The 20,482-nt window shown below is 42.5% G+C and overlaps 2 protein-coding genes across 2 annotated transcripts in view; one reads left to right on the top strand and one right to left on the bottom strand.

The window, feature by feature from the left end:
- Positions 1–631: 631 nt before the first annotated feature.
- N4BP2L1 (NEDD4 binding protein 2 like 1) lies at positions 632–10,582 on the top strand. Its single transcript, XM_033053603.1, has 5 exons — positions 632–1,119; positions 6,751–6,875; positions 7,614–7,702; positions 8,180–8,256; positions 10,021–10,582. Exons 1-5 carry the CDS (start codon positions 845–847, stop codon positions 10,244–10,246), a joined length of 792 nt encoding a protein of 263 aa, XP_032909494.1. The 5' UTR covers positions 632–844; the 3' UTR covers positions 10,247–10,582.
- Positions 10,583–10,680: 98 nt separating this feature from the next.
- BRCA2 (BRCA2 DNA repair associated) overlaps positions 10,681–20,482 on the bottom strand; it is a 34,962-nt gene continuing 25,160 nt past the window's right edge. The window contains exons 20-27 of the mRNA XM_033053597.2: positions 19,745–19,889; positions 16,890–17,011; positions 15,614–15,815; positions 15,223–15,389; positions 14,999–15,134; positions 14,085–14,341; positions 13,498–13,641; positions 10,681–12,181 (exon numbers count right to left, since the gene is read on the bottom strand). Of these exons, the coding sequence (XP_032909488.1) occupies positions 11,636–12,181; positions 13,498–13,641; positions 14,085–14,341; positions 14,999–15,134; positions 15,223–15,389; positions 15,614–15,815; positions 16,890–17,011; positions 19,745–19,889 (1,719 nt within the window). The 3' untranslated portion in view covers positions 10,681–11,635. The remainder of the gene's footprint in view (positions 12,182–13,497; positions 13,642–14,084; positions 14,342–14,998; positions 15,135–15,222; positions 15,390–15,613; positions 15,816–16,889; positions 17,012–19,744; positions 19,890–20,482) is intronic.

Genomic DNA, 20,482 nt, shown 5'->3' with positions numbered 1-20,482 from the left:
TTGCTTCAGTTAGCATTGGTGTGCCACGTCCCTGGGGAGCTAAGCTTTCTCCCTGGGTGTGGACACTCTCCTTAGCACTGTTTAGGACCTCAGAACCTTAAGCTCCAGCATTGAGGTTTGGTGGTGGTGTGTGCTTGGGGCATACCTGGGACTGGCTCCTAACCAAGCAGGGCATGATGCTGTGTGTAGCTCTGAGAGGGAGGGTGTGATACCACCCCAACTATTTTTGGTTTTACTGAAAACTGTAATTTCTTTGACTTCTTTGGTGATCAAGTTAATGGAAATCAGGTTTTCTTTAGAGGACAGAAATCTTTAAAACTTCCTTTACTTTCTCTTATGATAATATGTTTGAAGAAAAAAAAAAATAGGATGGTGTAGCGAGCGTGATGCCCGGGGTCATTTGTTCCGTGCTGGGCGGTTGTTTAGCTACATCCCCTTGGTATCCTTGTTGCTCCTGTGGCTGAAGAGGATTCCCATAGCTCGTTGCTAGCGAAGGGACGGGCGGCGAAGAAGTCTCCGTGCATTCCTGGTGGGTGTCCTGAAACCAGCCCCACTTCTCTTTCGGGCTTTGATGATTCATTCCCTTTCGAGCCTGCCCCGTAGGTCGCAATACAGAGAGGCAGCACATGTGACTGGAACGCTGTCAGCGCTACCAGCCTTTGAGAATTTGGGGAATAATCCTGACTTTAAATAAGTGGAGATGGTATCTCGGGCCAGAGTTCCGGGTCAGCAGCGAGTGCCGTAGCCGAGCGCTGTGGCTGTGCAGCCGCCCGTCCTTGCCCGTGTCTCTGCTGCCGGCAGCTTTCGCTTTCGCGGGGCAAAGTCTCGGCCCGAGGCTCGGGACATGGAGGGACGCGCGTTCCCGCCGGGCCCCGCCCGCGGCGGCCGAGGGACGCGGGGCCGAGGGACGCGGGGTCGGGGCCGGGCTGCGGAGCGGCTCCCCCGGGTCCCCCATCCCGGGCCGGTTCCGACCCCGCGCCCCGCCGGGCCCGGCCCCGCGGCCGGGGAGGAGCGGCTGCTGCAGGCGCTGGGGGGGCTGAGCCTGGGCCCCCCGCGGGCCGGCGGGAGCCTGGTGCTGCTGCGGGGGCTGCCGGGCGCCGGCAAGAGCACCCTGGCCAGGTAAGCCGGGGGCAGGCGGGGCAGTGCTTCGGGAGCCCGTGTGCCCGGCCGGCACTGGCTGCAGCCCCGCCGGGCAGCGCTGGGATGGGGGCCGGGGGGAAGCGGGACCCTCGGGGGAGCCTTGGCTGATCGCAGCCGCCCGGAATTCCCCCGGCTCCAGCCCGCTCCAGGCTGCGCTGTCCCGGGCACCTGTGGCCGTGTCTGGGTGTCCTGCCCGTGGGGCTGTGCGAGCTCCTGTTCCGAGCGATCGGTACCTGCGGGGATGCTCCTGGTGAGATGGACTGATCACCCCGACTAAGGCGGTACTTGTTCCTTGTCTCGAAGGTGCCAGAGTGGTGATGTTTTTCTTTTTTCTTTTCTTTTAATTTTATTTTCTTTTAATTTTATTTTTTAATTAATTGTTTTGGTTGTTTGGTTAGGTGTGGTTTTGTTGAGTTGGTTTTTTTTTTGGTGTTTTGGGAGTTTTTTGTTGTTAATCACGAACACGGTAAAACGCTTCCTCTCTCTGGCTGAGAATTGACAACTCTGACTTCTGTTTTCATAATGTCCTGCACTCCTGGTGAGAGCTTTAGTGGTGTATAAAATGAGCAGAGACCACGCCACTCTCCCACATCTCAAAGGCTGATTGTAAATAGGTGGAAAAACACGGTGGGGAGCGCTGGGAAGCAGCACCGCAGTCGGTGTGACCATGCAGCCGTAGTTTGGTATCACAAAATTTCACAGTCTGGTATTGTGCAGCTTCCAGTGCCACCCACTCTATCGAAAGAGGAACGTTCCCTGTCTTCGTGCTCTGCTGGGCTGAGGAGCCCATGCGGGGATCATGGGCTGCCGCAGGAAGGGCTCTGCTGTGAGAGCTGGCTGCACGAAGCTGTGATACCCTTGTTTCATCTCCAGTTTCCTCTTCTCAGTGCAACACTTCCCTGTCCCACTGGGCCTTCTGCCTCACTTTGGCAGACGAAATTCTTTTAGGAATTGCCAAATGCTGTGTTTTGCTCACACCCAAAATACACAACCTCTTAAGGGAGAGGTGGGTAAGTGTGGGCCTGCTCCTTCAGGGGGATTTGTGCCTTCTTGTAGCGCAGGAAGAACAGAAAGGTTTGGGGGCATATTCTCAGGCCGTGCAAGTGACTACTTACCTGTACTATTTAGGTCAAAACACAAGGTTAATTGTTAATGACATATTTACAAAATCAGTTGTTAAGTATTGTTGTAGTAGTCCTCTGTGAGATGAACATTTGCGTATCTTACTGTTTCTAGCCCCTGTTAATTGCATAATTGTGTTTAGCTGTTCAGCAGCACACAGATAAAAAAGCAGCATTTAGTACCTCTTTTTAATCCAGATAGGGAAAGACTGTGCCAATTTGTTTGCTGTTCTTACATGGCATACCTTTTGGTATTGGTAAATGCTACGTGCTGCACAAGGAAAAGCTTGCAAAAAATAACTGCAGCAGATCTCAGTGCAAGACCCACTGGAGGAGGAAGGTGGTTGTTTATTTGCAAAAACACTCCGTAACCTCATTTTATAAATTCAGGTTTATTTTCTCAGATTTTATTCACTCACAGTATCACAGCTTAATAATTGCAAGCATCAAGATGCGTGTACACAGGTTGTCTGCCCAAAATCAGAGCAGACAAGGACCATCAGCTGTCCCACCCTCGCTTTCTCTGCTGGGTTGCTCTCAGTGGTGATGACAGAGTGAGTTTTGTCCAGGCCTGCTGTGCCATCTCCAGCCAACAGCTTCTATAGGGCAATTTTTTTTGCCTATGAATTCTGCTTACTTGGTGCTTTATGTATGCTTAGGTGGCTTTTTCCCCCCGTTATATGCATTTTCCCATTTTGGGTGTCTTCGTCCTCTGCCTCTCTTGGAACAAGGGGAAGGAGGCAGGTGTGGAGGGGCTGGTGTGACTAGTGGCCATCCTCCAGCTCTCAGAGCATGGGTTTTCCTGTGGCAGGTCACCAGTGCTGGGCCTCAGCTGAGTGCTGGCCTGGAGGGGTGTAAACAGCACCTGTCCCAGTTTCATTGCTGTTAATGATCTTGGCTACCATTGTTTTAACCTTTGCTCTGTTCTTTCTTCTCATGCTTTCACACACACCTACATTCATTCATTCTGCATATCAGCCAGTATTTCTGTCACAACCTCTACATCTTTACAATGCTCATGGGTCTCGAACCATGAATGTTATCTACAGCAACCCAGTGATAACTCCAGTCAAAAGGCCCCTTTTCCATTCATCACATAGTCTCAGAAACAGCCTTGGATCCATGGCTTGTTTCCCTGACCTTTCAGTGTCACTCAGCAGAGTTTGGACACAGCTTTGTAAGCTTTAGTTATGGCATTTTTGTTAAAGTTATTTCCTCATCCTGGTTGCTCTCAGCTCAGAGCAGCCCTACATTAAATGGACCAGTTCAGATCTGGTTTTTGGAATTCAAAAATGCGCTGGCACTGTGGCATCACAGCTTGGCACAATCTGTGTCTTCTCCAGTTCTCTCTGCTGCTGTTGCCCAGTTTATCCCAGCACCTTTGGTCCTGGGCCAGCTGTTCCCAGCGTTATCAGCACCTGACCCCACTGCAGAACTCTGATGGGTTCATGGACTTCAGCTCTGCAGCTGCTGCCTCCAGGCAGCATTGCACTGTAAACATTTACCTTTGTGTGAAACCACTTCAGGTGAGTCTCCCAAGTGCTTTGATCGAATACCACATGAGCCTGGTGCTTTACATGGTTGGACCCCCGCAAAGAGACACAAAGGCACGGCTGTGTTCTGCCAGCAGCACCTGGCAGCTCGGCCAGGCAAAGTCCTCAGGGCACCAGGAGTTGTCCAAACACAGTAGACAGGGGCAAGTGCTGGGTATGAGCTCCAGATCTCACTGCCCCACTTTCCTGCTGAAACAGAATGGCTTTAGACACCTTTTAAAAGCCACAGAACACTCAGCTATTTGGAAGAGTGGCCAGAGCAAGTGGTTGCATGTGGTGCAGGTACATCCATGTTCTGGTCTTTTCTCCTTGCCCCTCTACGAGGTGAAGGAGATACCATATCCTCTGCAATGTGAAGAGATGTAGAACTGTGCAATTATGTGTCCAAATCAAATTGATACTGAACCTTTCATGGATGCTGCCTGTCACAATGCAGTGCTTCTAGTTCACAGGCTCTTTAAAAAATGCAAACATACACGCTATGTATCCTTTAATCTTGTAAAGAGATTGCATTTTTCTTTTCCTCCTTAGCAAGCTTTGCACTTGCTGATCTACCAGCAGGGGGTAATTTTCTTTTTACAGGGCAGTTCAAGATTTATTCATAAATAGCCATGGTCACAAGCCCTCCCATTTTGCATAGCTGGTGCGTATTTTTCTAAAACACAGGCATTTTAATTGCTTACAGTGATTAAGAGCCTGATGTGATGATGCAGGACCTTTCTTCTAAACCAACCTGAGGTCCTGTGAAGATTGTGGAAGGCTCATTTCATAAAGAACACACAAAAGGGTTCTTGATGCCCTTTGGAATGATAAGGGATAGAAGAAATAGGAGTTTTGTCAGCTTTGTAGGCAATATGGAAAGGATTACAGAAAACAGCTGTAAACTTCAGTCACAGTTTGGTTGTTTTGCTAAAAGTTAAAACTAGCAAAATAAACAGAAGGTAAACCATCTTTTTCCCACTTCATGTTTTCTTATGTTGCTGTTAGCAGGAGCTCATTTGATATGAATATAGCAAATGTGACAGTATTTCATGGCTCTTAGCCCATTTTGTCCCATATTTTTCCTCCTTTGAAATACAAGTTTTATCTAATTTAATTGTTGCTGTGAGGACCAGAGACTGAGCTTACAACTATTCACCTACAGTTTAGATTGCTTAAGGGTAGTATCAAAGCTCTTAAAAGTGTTGAAAATTCAGTAAGGTAAGTGCTTAAGAAAATGGATTTTTAAATTTTCTCTGGTTAAGAACATTTATAAAGAAATACTGAAGAGGGAAAAAAAGTATTGAGATCTTTTATTAATGTGCACAATTTTATGTGCCTATTAGTAGCTAAAGGGAGAACACATATTTTAGCAGTCAATTTTTTAGAGAAGAAATTGCAATAAGTAAAGCAGTGGCAAAGGTGAGGTGCTGAATCATAGTGAGACCTGAATATATCAGGTTATCCACAGCAATAACCAGATAAGCATTAGGTGTTGCTGTGATTTTCATTTATAAGAATTTTTTGCCTGAGGCCAAAATTAAAGCAACAAAATTTTACTGTTTGCTAACAGTTTGAAACATTATTTTTCTTAAATCAGTTTACCCAGCAGTAATTTTGTGAATAAAGCATCCATTTGGGGCTGGACAGGTAGGTGCTGACTGATGCAGGGCAGGGGGTGCAGTCCAGTCCTGGCCCCATCAGCACCGAGTCACTGCTCACTGGGGTGGACCCCACCACAAAATAATATTACTTAATCAGCAGGTGGTGGAAGTTACAGTGGAGACAGAGCAAAGTCAGAAGCTGACCTTTATTCAGCTAAATGCACGCTGCAGACCGGGGTACAACTGGTAAGTAAATGGTTGGAACAGAACTGGACAGAATTAAGGTTGTTCTATCTGTGTGCCTGTTCTTCTGCTGATAACCTGGAGATACCTTTTCCCTTGCTCTTGCCCACAAAGACAAGACACGGAGAAATTGTTGTGTTGCAACCTGTGGGGATGGAAGAAGTGTTTTATTAGGAAAGCTGAAATGAGTCACAGGGGCTGGAGACCATGTGTGGTGTGAGACAGCAGGGCAGCAGCATTCATGTCTGAGAAACACAGGGTTTCTTGATTGACCTTTCTTTTTTTCCCCAAGACATTCCAGGCCTTAGGAAGACAGGAAATAGAGGGATGACGCCATGGGCTTTCCCTGACTTCTTGCAGACTCCCCCCTCCCCTCACTCTTCTCTGAGTGAAAAAAAAAAAAGAAAATTCTGTCTATTTTTAAAAAATTTATGGGTTATACACAAATGGGCACAAAATCATACATTAAGATGTTTGTTTGTTGGTTTTGTTTTGTTTTGTTTTGTTTTTGGTCTCTAAAGTCTGGCAGAGGAGTGTTTCATATTTAAAACTCCACACAAGGCAGCACTTCCTTCCACCTCCAAGAGCCAGTGGCTGCCTGTGGTTTGTGTCCAGCAGGACACACATCTGCTCCCATGGCATCCCCAGCCTGCAGGAGCATTGCTGGGGGACATGCACCCCTGTGAAGGGAAGTGGGATTGCCCAGAGCCACTCACCACAGCAGCCTGCTTTATGGATCTGCAAATTTGTCTATAAAATATTTCTTATAAACTCAGATTTGTTTATAAAATTTGTTTAAAAGCTGAAGATATAAAAATTACTCAACTTTACAAGAGGAGGGTTAAGTGGAACAGGGACAAAATTACATAAAATAATAGAAAATATAGAAATTATCACATAGATACTTTTTGTGAATTCAAGTTCCATTCCTTTCTTCCTATGTGTCCATCTACTGATTGCAGTAATTCCATATCCTTTAAACAGGGATTTTTCAAATGAAGCACTGTGTGTACTTGCAGAGCACTCAAATAGCTCATGATGTAATGCTCTCTGTTGAAGGATGTTACCAGGTACTAATCCTTCTTTAATCTTTATTTTTCTTTCCTGCAGGCAGCTGAAACGTGACCACCCCAGTGCTGTAGTCCTTAGTACTGATGACTTCTTTGTTGAAAATGGTGTCTACATCTTTGAGCCTGACTTCCTAGAAGATGCACACAAGTGGAACCAGAAAAGAGGTGACCAGACTTGATCCAGGGGCTGAGGAAAATAGTTTTGCATTTCAGCAGCATTTCAGGGTGTCTTTAAACTTAGTCTCCAGAATAAAATATCTCAAGGTGGTGTCATACACTGCAGTTCATGGGGTGTTGGCTGAAAAAATGCATTTACCACTTTTCATTTTATTTCTTCTGAGTTATGAAAGGGAAATTTGTAAAGGAAAACATTTTGGAGGTTTGTTAATGTTATTTTAGAGGAAGCACTACTGAATCTTGATAGCCCTCAGACACCAGCCCAGATGCTGCTCCCTGCAGTACATTGCCTCTAATTTCTTAGGTGTCTGTCCTGATCTGAAGGGTGTGGGAATGTAATGATAAACAGGAAGAAAACTTACAGGCTGAGTTTGAGAATTAAACAACTCAGGTCTCTACTCAATGCACCATGCTTTTGTGGCTGTGCTCTGAAGAAATTTGTAATGATTGTGAACATGCTTTGAGGTCATGTAACAGGGATCTCTTGCAAATGACAGTAATTTTTGGCTGTTGTGTGTTCTAGCTTCAGATCAGCCAGAGGCTGCACCACCTCTTCCATGAGAGCTGCTGGGCACTGACCTTGGCTCCCTTTTGGGTGGTAGCTGCAAACCCAGGTCTGGTGGGGAACCAAGTGTGTGAGCAGTGGGCAAAGAAAGGACACTTTAGGGTTAGTAAGGCCTGGCTCTGTAATTTAATATATTTTAGCTTTAATATGTTACATTGCAGCACACAAAGCAATGAAGAATGGGAAAAGCCCGGTTATTATTGATAATACCAACATCCATGCTTGGGAAATGAAGCCGTATGTGATGATGGTAGGGAAAGCTCTGATTTATTGCTTTTATATGCCTGGCTATGACATTTACAAGGTGATCTGACTGAAAAGGTTCTTTACATGGCTAAAAACATTTACCTCAGTTTTCCCATTGTTCTCTAATTATAGTTCAGGATGGATATTTTGATGAAGTAGGGGCAGAGGTGCTGATGTAGTTTTTTAGCTGGTCAACTTTGTAATTCAGTGAAAGCAAAACAACTTGAAGAGATTCAATGGCCTTTGAACTTCCACTGCTACTTCTTGGTGATGAGGGCATCATACCCTTCCCCAGTAGTGACATGAATTGAACAGTTCCCAAGCTATTTGTTGACAAGATATGATTTATAATTGTAGTTCATGACTTGTGAAAAACACACTATACAATCTTTGACGACACACTGGTGTCTCTTGTGGGAGTTCTGGCAGAGGTGGGAATTCTTTTAGTGCAGTTTCATGATATCACCTTTGTGTCCTTTAGGCACGTGAAAATAGGTATGAAGTTACATTCCAAGAGCCGGACACACCCTGGAAGTTCAATGTTCAAGAACTAACAAGGTACATAGCTTTCTCTTTGCTAGAGCAGACAGCTTCTCATTTTGTTGACATGCTCTGAGAAAGCCTTCTTTCTCTTCATTTAAGGAAGAATGTAGCCTGGTAAATGACAATAGAAGGATTGTTGTGGAAAATTTCCATTACTGAGTATCTGGTCTGTAGTGAATTCACCCTGAAAGAGCTTGAAGTGAGTCGGGCAGTAGAAAAAGCAACAAGCCCTGAAGCATGTTTTTTGTGCTGCAGGCTTGATGGGGCAGAAGCCCTGATTTTCATTTTGTATTTTGAGCAGCAGTCTCTTTTGCTTGGGCACAGACACGAATCTAAGCACTACAGACAATATTCAGGCTTCTGTCCTTTAAGACTCTAACCATAACAGATGCTGTCCTGCTGCATCATGGAGGGATGGTACATCAAGTGTAGGTAAGAAATGGGGTTCTAGAGGATCTTTGTAAAGATCTTAACACACACACACACACAAGGGATATAAAGATTGTATCCACTCTGCACATATAGAGGCAGCTGAATGTGGTTCTAAAAATGTTATGTTGAACAGTGGCTGCAGGGTTAATGGCTGTAGTCACTGAAAAAAATTAAGCAGGCTGACTTCCTAGCCTTTAGCCAGCCTGATGTGAAGTGAGTTACAGGGGACAGTGCTCTCCCAGCTACCAAATCCAGAAGATAGCAAATGCTAACTTATTAGTACAAGGAAACAAGGCATGGGTACTTCATTGCAATGGATGGATTTGTTTTCTACCAGCCAGGAGCTCTCGTCAGAAATTAATGCTGCTCCTGTCTGTGTGTGATGGACACGAATGGCAGAGGGCCAAGCCCAGAGCACTCATGGTTGCAGGGGGAGGCAGGACATGGCAGATGATGGCTCAGGGCTGGGGACAGGTGAGGACACCACCAGCCTGAGCTGTCAACCAGCCCTGGCCTCAGCAGCACCAGCCATTGGTAGGGGAGCACTGCACGGGCACAATCTGATCATTGGTTGTAGCAACTTGCAATTTGTTTTATTAAATATTTGACACACATTGACTTTTCACAGCAGCATTGTAAAGCTAATTCACATACACTCACTAGGGCACAAGTTGTACCTTAATAGCACTACATGGCAAACCCAAAGGTATTCAGGGCTTGCAAACTTACAAACAGAAATTCCTGGTGGTCTTTGGGAAGACAATTCCCACTAAATTATGGAGGGATTGTGACTGGTGCTACTCTGGCTACTCTATCCAGGAAACCCTGCATGTTTGAGCATTGTGTTCCCCTCCTTCTCAAACCTGTCATTTACCAGTCCACCCTGCAGCCTGAGCCACATTACGTGTGGTGCTCCCCTACTTGCTCTCAGAGCAACTGTAGTTTGTGACCTCTGTCCTTGCTGCTATGTCAGTGTCTGGGCTGGCTGCAGCCCTTGGCTGCATCTCCAGCTGTACAAAAGCTCATTGAGGCCAATAAGTTGTTAGTGCTAAAACACAGCAACATTTGTATAAAATACCACACAGGTCAGTTCTACACAACTCTTATTTTGGACGTTTGTCAACTTCCTATGTTCTGTCTGCCTCCCAAAAATAATGGTGTTATGTTTTTCAGCAGTCACAGTAATATTCCTAAAGAAGTAGGTGGAAGTAAACAGAAATTTGAAAGAAAAGGCCATAAAGAGATCAGTGGAGACTTGAAGCATTATGCTGATTTAGCAAACCGAAGATAACCTCTCATACACAGGCAGCTAAATACTTGTATTTTCTGTTACTGTTGACTCTACAGAAGAAATATTCATCATGTCCCCCGGGAAAAGATACAACGGATGAAAGAACAATACGAGCACAATGTTACCTTCCACAGTGTTCTCCGGTCTGAAAAACCAAGCAGGGATGAAGGAAGCTACAGTGGAGCAAGTGCAGCTTGTGGCAGGGGTCCCCATCCCACCCACCCTTCCGCCTTGCCAAGGAGGAGACCTGGCACGGCACGCACAAATGTGACATTTAACTGAAGATGTGCATTCCTTGGTGTTTCGATTATCAGGGTACAAGAGTCTCTAGTTTTACATTTTTCTCTAAACTGTTTTTTATTCTTGTGTTTTTCTACTACATTTCTAAATGACTTTTATTTCTTACAAGCCTTTAAAAGGCATGGGACTGTGATCTCACAGCTCTACAGGACACTGTAAGAGCACTGTATCCAGTACAAATGTACTCTCTAACATCCCTCTTCCTCCAGGAAAATCCATTGAGGCAGATGTCAAATGTACTGGATCTAGCACATGCCACATTTTGGATGTTTTTCTCTGCATCACAGTCTGACACTAGCAATAAACATTCCTAACTTATTTCTGTCTTAAGGCCTTTGTGGCCAATTCTTTCCCCACACAATTGGCATTTCTTGCCATTTTTATGCTTTATATCTGACTGTATAAATTTTTTGTATCTACTGTCTTGCCTACAGCATTATTGTAACTTTCAGAGGCAAAGTGAACGATGGCAAAAGTAGTTCAACAGATTGTAGCAAGATTTGACGCTGTTCCCTTTTCACTAACTGGATTCATGCTGGTCTTGCCTCATACACAAACAGCTTCTCCAGCCTGGAAGCAAAACACTTCAACAAAGCAAACTTAGCTCTTCATCTCGCCAAGACACAGGAGCTCACTGATCCCAAGTGAGAGGCTCCAAAAATGAAACATTACTGTTAGGCTTGTGCATGTTATCTCCTAAGTGGGAACAGGGCTACAGGAGCAGCTCTGAACAGCGGAAGCAGAAACACAGACCAAGGAACTATTGAATAACTCTGCATAGCATTTTGCTCTGAATCCTCATTCTGCTCTGAAAGCTGTTCTTTAAAGCTCTTTTAGTGCTATATGAAAGTGAGGAGAAAAGTACAAGAACTGTACCAGAATAGCAGAGCAACTTTCAGAATTAAAGTGCTCTGATTGGTGAAAATAAGAGAACTTTTTATTATGCCCTGTGTCCCTTTGGGCAGCCAAACAACTATACTAATGTTTCAGAGGGTAACAAAACTGATGACTTTAGACTGAAACAAAGATCCTGCTGTAATATAAGAACACAGAATCAATGGCTTACAAAATGTCATCAAACCTTCAGCCACACTGAAGCTATTATACAATACATCTTTGTGAGAAGCGTTTACGTACTAAACTTCAAACTATTTTGCAAATGAAGTGGTATTTAATGAGTCTGTTTTTGTAATAGAACTTTATTAAATACAATCAAATTTTAATGTACAAAGTGCAAAAATAATTTGAATTTGAAATATATACAATACTGTACATGTACATTAGCAGCATTTTCGGGATTTTGGGCTTTGTAGATTCTGTTGGGTGATAATGAGTCTTCAGGTTCCTTTGGGTTCTTCTGAAGAGCCTCAGCTACTTCAGAACTGCTTTTGATGAGTTATTTGCTTCTCCAGTAGACCTGCAACTATTTCTGGATGAAAGATCATCAGATAAAGTAGTAGCTCTTGCATTGCTGTTTTCATTTACACAATCCATCTTCTTTTCTTCTGCTAAATTATTCACGAGTGCTTGTGTATTAATCATTGCCAGTTCTTCATCAGCAACCAGGTCATTCTCAGGAAGATGGACAGTTTCTCTCACTTTTCTGCAAGGGGTGACACGGCCAATATTCTGATCTGTCTCTTTAGGTGACTTGCTGTGCTGCAAACCCAAACTTCGTGGAGGCTGAAATGCTCTTTTAACAGATGGAGAAATTACTGAACATATTGGTGTCAGTGGTGGAGGGGCAGGTATGCAACTGAGGAAGTCCATAGCTTTTCTCTTTTTGCTGGTTTTGAGATGGTCTTCATTAACTGTAGTGGGTGAAGGTGTTTTTGCTGACCATGGTGTGACAATTTTTATATGTGGTGTGCTAGTTGACAAAGGGCTTGGATGCTTCATTTCAATTCTAGAAGAGATCTGGGTAAAAAGAGAAGTTTTATGTTGAATCAAATGTTCTGTTTCATGAACTTCCTCAATGACTTCCAAAAAATAGGGGACTGTGTGCCCCACCCCCACCCCCGATGTAAAACCACTACATCATCATTGATATCCCATTTAAGGTTAGTTTGATATCTCCCGATGGTGATTAATATTATTCCTTCAAGTGCTAGTGATTGATAAATCACTGTTCACCTGTACATTTACATTTTGTTTCTAAGAGCTAAGCAAAATGTATGGGAATTTTTCTATGCCAGATTGTAAGAAATCAAAGCACTCATAAATCTTCTACTGCCTTGGCTATGTCCTCCACATGTGATTGGTTAAATAAGTAAAAAGGAGAAAAAAATTTGAAGAAAAACCAGGATAGAACATAGACCAAACAATTTGAAGATAACAACACACACAAGACTGATGCTGCATAGCAAATTCTTCAAACACAAGCTTGAGAATACACTTAATGTCTCATTTTTTAAAGAAGATTAATGTATTTAATAAACCATAAAAATATAAACTAGTTAGTCTATAAAATATATAAACTAAACCTTCAGAATTAAAAACTAGCTCTCCCTCTGAAATGGAAGAGAATGCCTTATAAGCTTAAACTTAGTCCCCAGGAACTGGTATCACACCAGGGTCTTTCCACCTTCCTTGCAACTCATGCCAGGAAAAATTTTTGTTCTGACTGTGCTCAGTACTCCACATCAGAAGCACCACCACAAAGAACTCACCACCAGCAGCTTTCATGGGAAACTTAAGTACTATTTAAATAAATTTTTGTCAAGACTGCTAAAATACATTTATTAGGTGATACCTCTTCCCTTTTAAATCCTAGAAATATCTAGGAAAAGACCAGGAAGTAAATTCTCTCAACAAGGTGTGAACTGCAAAATGCCTTGAAATAAAAATGTATACAGATCAAGATTTTCCCTTCTGTGACATTCACATTGGATAATTTTCACAGTGGGACCAAAGAAGCCCTAAATCATTTATAAAGAAAGGATGATTCATTTTACTCCCATCAAATTCAAAATACTTAAAGTATGTTGTGGAAACACAGGCCACAAGGGGAAGTTTTTATATACTGTTTGGAGAAAGGATAATCTCATGGCTCCTCCTGGGGAATAATCCTAAACCCACACACAGAGAAAGCTTCTAATCAGCTTGCATTGCCCAGAAAAGATGGGATGAAGTGGACTGAGAAGTGAGACTATTCACCCCAGCTTTAACACTTGCTTAAATCCTTACTGCATGTACAGCCAGTACAAACACAGCATTAATTACCAGAAGCTTACCAAACTTTTATCCTCTGCAAAGCCGCAGGAAGGAGAGGGGCTTTCCAAGCCACATCTTTTTGTTAAACTGGGCGTAAGCAAGAGATTTCTTCGTAGCAAATTCATCAATTTACTTTCTGCATCAGAGCAAAAGGAGGCCATGTTCTGTAAGGGAGAACAGAGTTTGCAATGCAGAATGGCTTTCAAACTATGTAAGGACTATACACACTACATTTAAGACTTTTTTTCTCATCATTATCCAACTGGATTTTTATTTTTTATCCAACCAAAAACATAAGATTGCTGCACTTTCTGTCCACGGCAGATTCCCTATTGACAGGTACAAGATCTTTTGCCAGCCAGAGATTCTGTGGCACGCCCTAAAGATAGTGCTGGATGAGTTGGGAAAAAATAAAAAAATCCAGACATTCAATCTACCAGGAAAATTGCATTAACATCTTAGTCCATTACCCAGAAAATCACCCTCAAATTCAGCATTATGTGCATTACTTGTTTTAAGGATTTATCAGTACTAACAGACTTTTTGGTGAAGTATGTAACACAGCAGTAACTAAAATTAACCATCAAAGACATTTCTACAGGTTTACCTCTATCACACTTCTTAGTTCATTAATCTTCTCTTGAAGATAGTATTCCTTTGGACTGGCTGAGAATAAAGAAAGATCTCCAGCCAACAGCACGGGAATTTCTGATCTGAATTCAGACTGCCACTGAAGGTTGCTTGCAGAAATGAGTGAGCAGCGGACAACTACATCTTCAATAGCCAAGTGTCTAAGATCTGTCCAGATCTTTATTGCCACTAAATTATAGCTTTCATCAGATAAGTACACCACAGTAGTGAAACCTAAAAGCAGGAAAAAAGTCTGAATTAAGCCTTTACATCTCTTTAAGTAAAGATACTGTGATTTGGATCTACTAAAAAAAAAAGTCACACACATCTTGAAAGAGCTACATGGCAGCCCATCTGCATGGTGACAGGTTTCTCATCCTTCTTTCATATTCTATACCAGCTCCCTACTGATTACAGAAAACAACTCAAAATCTGTGTCTTTAGAAACAACACTGCTATGGAACTTTTCCTTTTTATCCAGAAGGTTATCCACCTCTCCCCATCCATGAGCTCCAGTGCCTGAATTCCACTCATTTTGTGACACTGTACGCCAAAGAGGGAGTTCATGTACATGCATGATGGTGTTTCTGCAGATGCTGAACACAGATGTGAGATATTATGCCCACCATTTATGGAAAACAATAGAAATATAAAAATATTGAAATATAAGCTGCTTTTGAACTTAGATCCTACCTTACTAACTTCCTGAGCTAATAAGCAGAGACAGTTTTTCTTCAGAAATATAGATTTATCTTCCAGCATGTTACTATGATGGGCTAGCAGGTTTTACAAGCCTGAGATGCAAGTACAACACCAAGATAACTCTGACTTTTGAAATAAAATTTTCAGTGCTTACTCAATGGGAGGACATGAATGTGGTCTACAACGTACCTGTTCTGCTAACAGAAATTACAACTCCGACTAAATCCACTTCAGCACATGGTGGCTGAAAAGAAGGATCCAACAAACTGGTGAATTCTAGAGCTCTTCTTGGAAAGAAAATCTGTACCAGCATCTCCTCTGATACCTGATGAAACACAAAAATTCAGTATTTATCACACTTTCAGAGTGTGAAGTATTTTAATGATGCACCTTTATGCATGTAAAACACTTACTGGTAGCTGTAGATACTGAGTTTTCTTGGTGGTTGTTAACTGGATGTTGGTGGAGTCTGCCCTGCCCCTGGACTGGGATGCTGACAGCTGGAAGATCCTGTAGCGAGCGCCTTCCTTCAGCAAGGAACACACGTCGGGCAGCGGGCGCCAGATACTCAGTATTGCTCCTGGCAACAGCACAGTAAGCTCAGTTACCTGCTCAGTAATAACTTGAAGGTTTTTAAACAAAATAAATCTACAACACTCCCTCCTACCCAAAAGCCCTAAACCAAGAATCAAACTGGAAATATTAACATGCAAGCTAAAATACTGTTGGGAAGTTTCAAATCTTCCTATGCTGGCCAGTTCCCACATTTAGTTAAAGGTTATTTATACTTTTTCAAGAACTAACCTTTATGTTTTTCTTGCTTTCTGTAGTCTACCACATATAATCTCCATACTGCAGACACGTCCCTTTTGTAACAACCATTTTCTTCCTGTTCTGCTGCCTCTAAAGCCTTCTTGAATTGTTCCTGCATCTGAGTTTGTTTTTTGTCATTCATCAGCTGCCTGTAAGCCTTCAGGGCTTTTAATTGGTCATCACTGAGATATCCCTGCAACCAAGAGAAAATGAACTCAGTATCTTTTTTATTAATCAATAAAAACACTGTCAAGATTTTTAGACAGCCTCCTTCTTGAGTGTTCATCTGTTAGAAGCAATTTATTTCCAGCTGATACACTACTAGGACTTGAAATGAGGTATAATAAAACAACAGGAGGCAGCAGTCTCACCTGGTACTCAGCCAGTGCTCTCTGGTCTGTGCAGAGCATTACACTTACACACTGTCTTTATGTGACAATTAGTGAGAAGCCTGCTTGAGAGTGCATAACTAAGGTGAATATTTAATATAACAGGCAGGCTTGCCTGTTTCATATGAAGATATACTAGGAAAAATTTCTGTAAGAATAAAGGAAGAGTTGCACTTCTCCTCAGGCTGCTGTCTCTGAGCTGACGCAATGATTTACACTAAAATGTATCAAACCCATCACTTTTCTGACCAAGCCTTCAAGACCCAGACATCTGTACATGCAGCTCCAGAGACATGGACACCATTTTATCAAATAAAGACACAGATCATATGGCTTTACGACAGACAAGGATCCTCACTTGCAAAAGGCAAGGCATGTATTTAATTTTTAACAACTGGCAGGGACTAATCACCTGCATCTTTATTAGTAAAGGCATGAACACTTAAAAGTTGTGATTTAACTGGAACAGGGAATGAAGACAACAAAGACAATATAATTATTCACACAATTCAGTGAACAGCATGCAAGAGTATGTGCATAAAACTCGAGACTGATGAGATGCATTGTTTTCATATATGCAAGACAAAGCAAAGTAATAAAATTACAAATAACATTAACTTTTAATTGTGCTATATCCTGGATTTTTATTCCAAGACAAAATTGCCATCTGAGATAATATTAATCAGTTACAACAAGCCTTCATTAAGTATTTTTCAAAAATTTTTATGCTAGTTTATTTAGCAATAAGCATGCTGTAGAAAATATCAAAAGGCAGCAAAACCAAAGAGTAATTTAATGGTCAATTTTAGCAGGAGTTATTAAATTTTAATTTATTTCACAAGCTTTTCAAAATTAGCCCTGTAGGATCTACAAGTTACCTCCATATAACCAGGATCAGATGCATTCTGAATTGCTTCATAAAGTTCTGCACCATCTTGCAAATTATGGATTTGCTGTCTTGTGACTATCCGTGATTTTGGTGTTCTTCTACTGGTTCTCTCTGTTGAGAAAAAGCCTTTATGTAGAGTACAACCAATACACTTTAAAGTGAAGGAAGAAATAATTATGTAAGAAGCACAGTAGTACTTGGGCCTTGCCAGAATAAAAATACATGTACAGGAAATGATGTATATATATGTGTATGTGTGTGTGTGTGTGTATACATATAAGGAAAATACAAGCAGAACAGAAAATCTCATTCCTTTAAACACAACTACGATTAGAATATTATACAAACTTTGGGAAGCCAGTATCAGTGTCTGCACTTAGGAGAGGGTGGGAGATTTGATGGGCTACCAAGAACCTTCACAGATAACTTGACTACATTTTCTTTATGTCCATCACTTCCTCTTCCTCTTATGCAGCAGAAAAGTCTTAAAGACAGTAAGATGTGGGACAGCAAGTGACCACAGGCCTGTACACAAAGCCTCCTGAGGACATCAGCTAAATGCCAAGTTAACTTACCTTAAACTATTACCCTCTCCTTAGGTAACTCACTTTGCTGCCAGAATTTTGATGAATTCCTTCAGCATAGTAGACTCTTGTGTACACAAGTTTACCAAACATAAAACAACTTCACTGCCATGACATTTTGTGTTAAGAATTACAAGGTCATCTCTGATTTCAACTAAGAATTCCATGCTAGAACTACTATTAGAAATCACTGGCAGAGGTGGACAGTGTCAGCCATCACAGAATTAGAATATATTTAAAGTGGAAGGGACTTCTGCAGGTCATTGGGCCACCCTACAGAAGGCTGACCAAGACCATGTCCATAAAGCTTTTTATTATCTCCAAGGATGAAGATTTCACAGTCTCTCTAGCCAACATAGTGAAAAAGTGTTTCCTGATGTCCAGAGGGAACTTCTTGTGTTCCAGTTTGTGCCCATTTGGCTCTGGACCTGTCACTGGACATCACTGACAGAAGCCTAGCTCCATCTTCTCTGCACTACTATCCTTTCAGGTATTTAAGTACATTATCAGATGTCCCTGAGCCTTCTCCAAACTCAATGGTCCCAAGTTTCTCAGCATTTCCTGTGTCAGATGTTCCAATCCCTTAAATACATTCATGGCCCTTTATTGTAATATCTCCAGTCTGTATCTCTTTTGTAATGGAGCCAGAATTGGACACGGCATTCCACATGTGGCCTTACCAGTGCTAAACAGAAGGGAAGGATCACCTTTCTTAGTCCTTCCCGCAACAATCCTCAACTTGTCCTCCAGGACCCCTAGGGCTCTTTCTTCCAAGCTGCTTTCCAGATGGGTGGCCCCCAGCACGTACTGGTGCATGGCACTGCTCCTCCCCAGGCGCAAGATTTGCAATTTGCTTTGTTGAACTTCATGAGGTTTCTGTCAGCCTATTTCTCCAGCTGCCGAAATCCCTCTGGATGGCAGCATAATCCTCTAGTGTACCCATCACTTATGCTAATTTTCAGCATCAAACCTGCTGTAAGCACACCACCCCATTCTCCAGATCATTAAAGAATTTGTTAAAACAGGACTAGGTCCAGTACTCATCCTTGGCATACACCAGGAGTTATTGGCCTCCAAGAGACTTTGTGCCACTGATCACCACCCTCTGGGCCCTACTGTTCAGAGAGTTTTCAATCCAACTGCCGGCCTGCTCATCCAGCCCATCCATCAGCTTCTCTCTGCAGATATTAAGGGACACAGTGTCAAAAGACTTTCTGAAGTCCAGGTACACAACAGCATTGCTCTCACCTCAACTGCCCAAGCCAGTGATTTCATCACAGAATGTCGTCAGGTTGGTCAAACATGACTTCCCCTGAGTGAATGCCTGCTGAATACTGCAAATCACATATTTTTCCTTCCTGTGCCTATTAAGAGCTCCCAGGATTATTTGTTCCATCATCTTCTGATAAGGGTAAGGCTGACTGGCCTGTAGTTTTTTGGGCGCTCCTCCCTATCTTTTCTGAATACAGCAGACACATTTGCTTTCTTTCAGTCTCCAGGCACCTCTACCAATCAACTAATGATCATTCAAAGAGGATCAAAAGCAGCCCCACAGACATCAGTCAGCTCCTTCAGCACTTCTGAGTTAATCCCATCATCAGCCATGGACTTACATATGTCCAGTTTGCCTGAGTGTTCTCTAACTTGATCCTCTTCCACCGAGGGTATGTCTTCCTTGCTTCAGAATTTCCCCTGGTCTCTGTGGCCTGGGATTGCCAGCCAAGGGCACTCAGTAACTGAGCATTCTCAGCCTGTGTCACCAGAGTGCCTGTCCCACTGAGCAGCTCCACTGACCTCAGTATCTGCAGAGTCATGCAATTATTCATGAAGAAAGATGCTTAGTGCTCAGTCTTGGTGTTAAGGTCTACTGAGATACATCCTAGTAGTGCCCACCTCTGGGTGAAATCTTACAGTGTCACGTCCCTGAAGGGAATGAAGTTATGAATTCTACAATTTTATGGCATTTCCCTGAGAATCCTCTCAAGGATAATTTTTTAGTGGCCTGGCTACCAATATGTTCAAGATGTGTTTCCTAGATAGCTGCAAAGCCATGTAGATAAGCACGTAACCATTCTGTACACAGGAAGCAAAAAACTGAAACAATACAAACCAAAAACAACAACGAAGAAAGCAACCCGAAATCTCATTCTCTGCTTCTCTATCACCAGAGAAGATTTTTGACAATTTCTTTAGACTTTTCTGAAAACATCAAAATGTTTTCCTGTTCTTAATATGTGTTCTGAAAGAATGAAAGCTTTACCTTCATGCTTTTCATATTCTGCTTGGATTTTTGCAAACAGAGCTTCCAGTTTCTTTTGCTGATCCTCTGCATGCTTGGCAGCTTCCCTTTCTTCAGCTCGGCTGTTACGAAAAACGTAGGAACCAGCTGAAGTCTTTTCCATCCACTGAAATTAAAAAGATTAAAACTAAACCCAGACTTCTAAAAATTTTTTTTAACATTATCTAGCTTCTCCTTCATACTCACTGTTAAGCAAAAATGCCTTAAAAATGAACAGGTAGCAGACCTTAAGTTCTTCCAGTATAACAGATAAATGGCAAAACTCCACAGCATTGGTTGGTAACTTGTCAAAGACACACAGAATGGAGAAGTATCCAAGACCAGATGATTTAACAGCTGAAGAAAACATAGCTTCATGTAGTGGGTATCAGTGTGATAATTTAGATGATAAATGGATCCCATTAGATACATTAAGATACAAACCATCAAACTCTATGCTTAAAAATATACCAGACTGCATTCTACTAACTTGTCTTTCCACATCTACTGTACTGTCTGTTTTAACATCCTAGATTAGATGCTGTAGAAGAACTTTGATGTAGTTCTGCAGATGTTCCTAAACCTTTTCTGCCTGAGATGGTTCCATAGGACTAGAGCTTTGTCCACAACCCTGCCAGAACTAGCTTGCCTGATGTTAAGAGGCCAGTGAGCTAAACAAGCAGATCCACAGCTGCCAGAAGTGGTCCCTTCCCTTCCCAT

The sequence above is a fragment of the Catharus ustulatus genome, chromosome 2 (assembly GCF_009819885.2).
Source record: "Catharus ustulatus isolate bCatUst1 chromosome 2, bCatUst1.pri.v2, whole genome shotgun sequence".
Taxonomy (NCBI): Eukaryota; Metazoa; Chordata; class Aves; order Passeriformes; family Turdidae; genus Catharus; species Catharus ustulatus.
The sequence above is the reverse complement of the archived record's forward strand: the minus strand, read 5'-3'. Positions and strand labels throughout refer to the sequence as shown.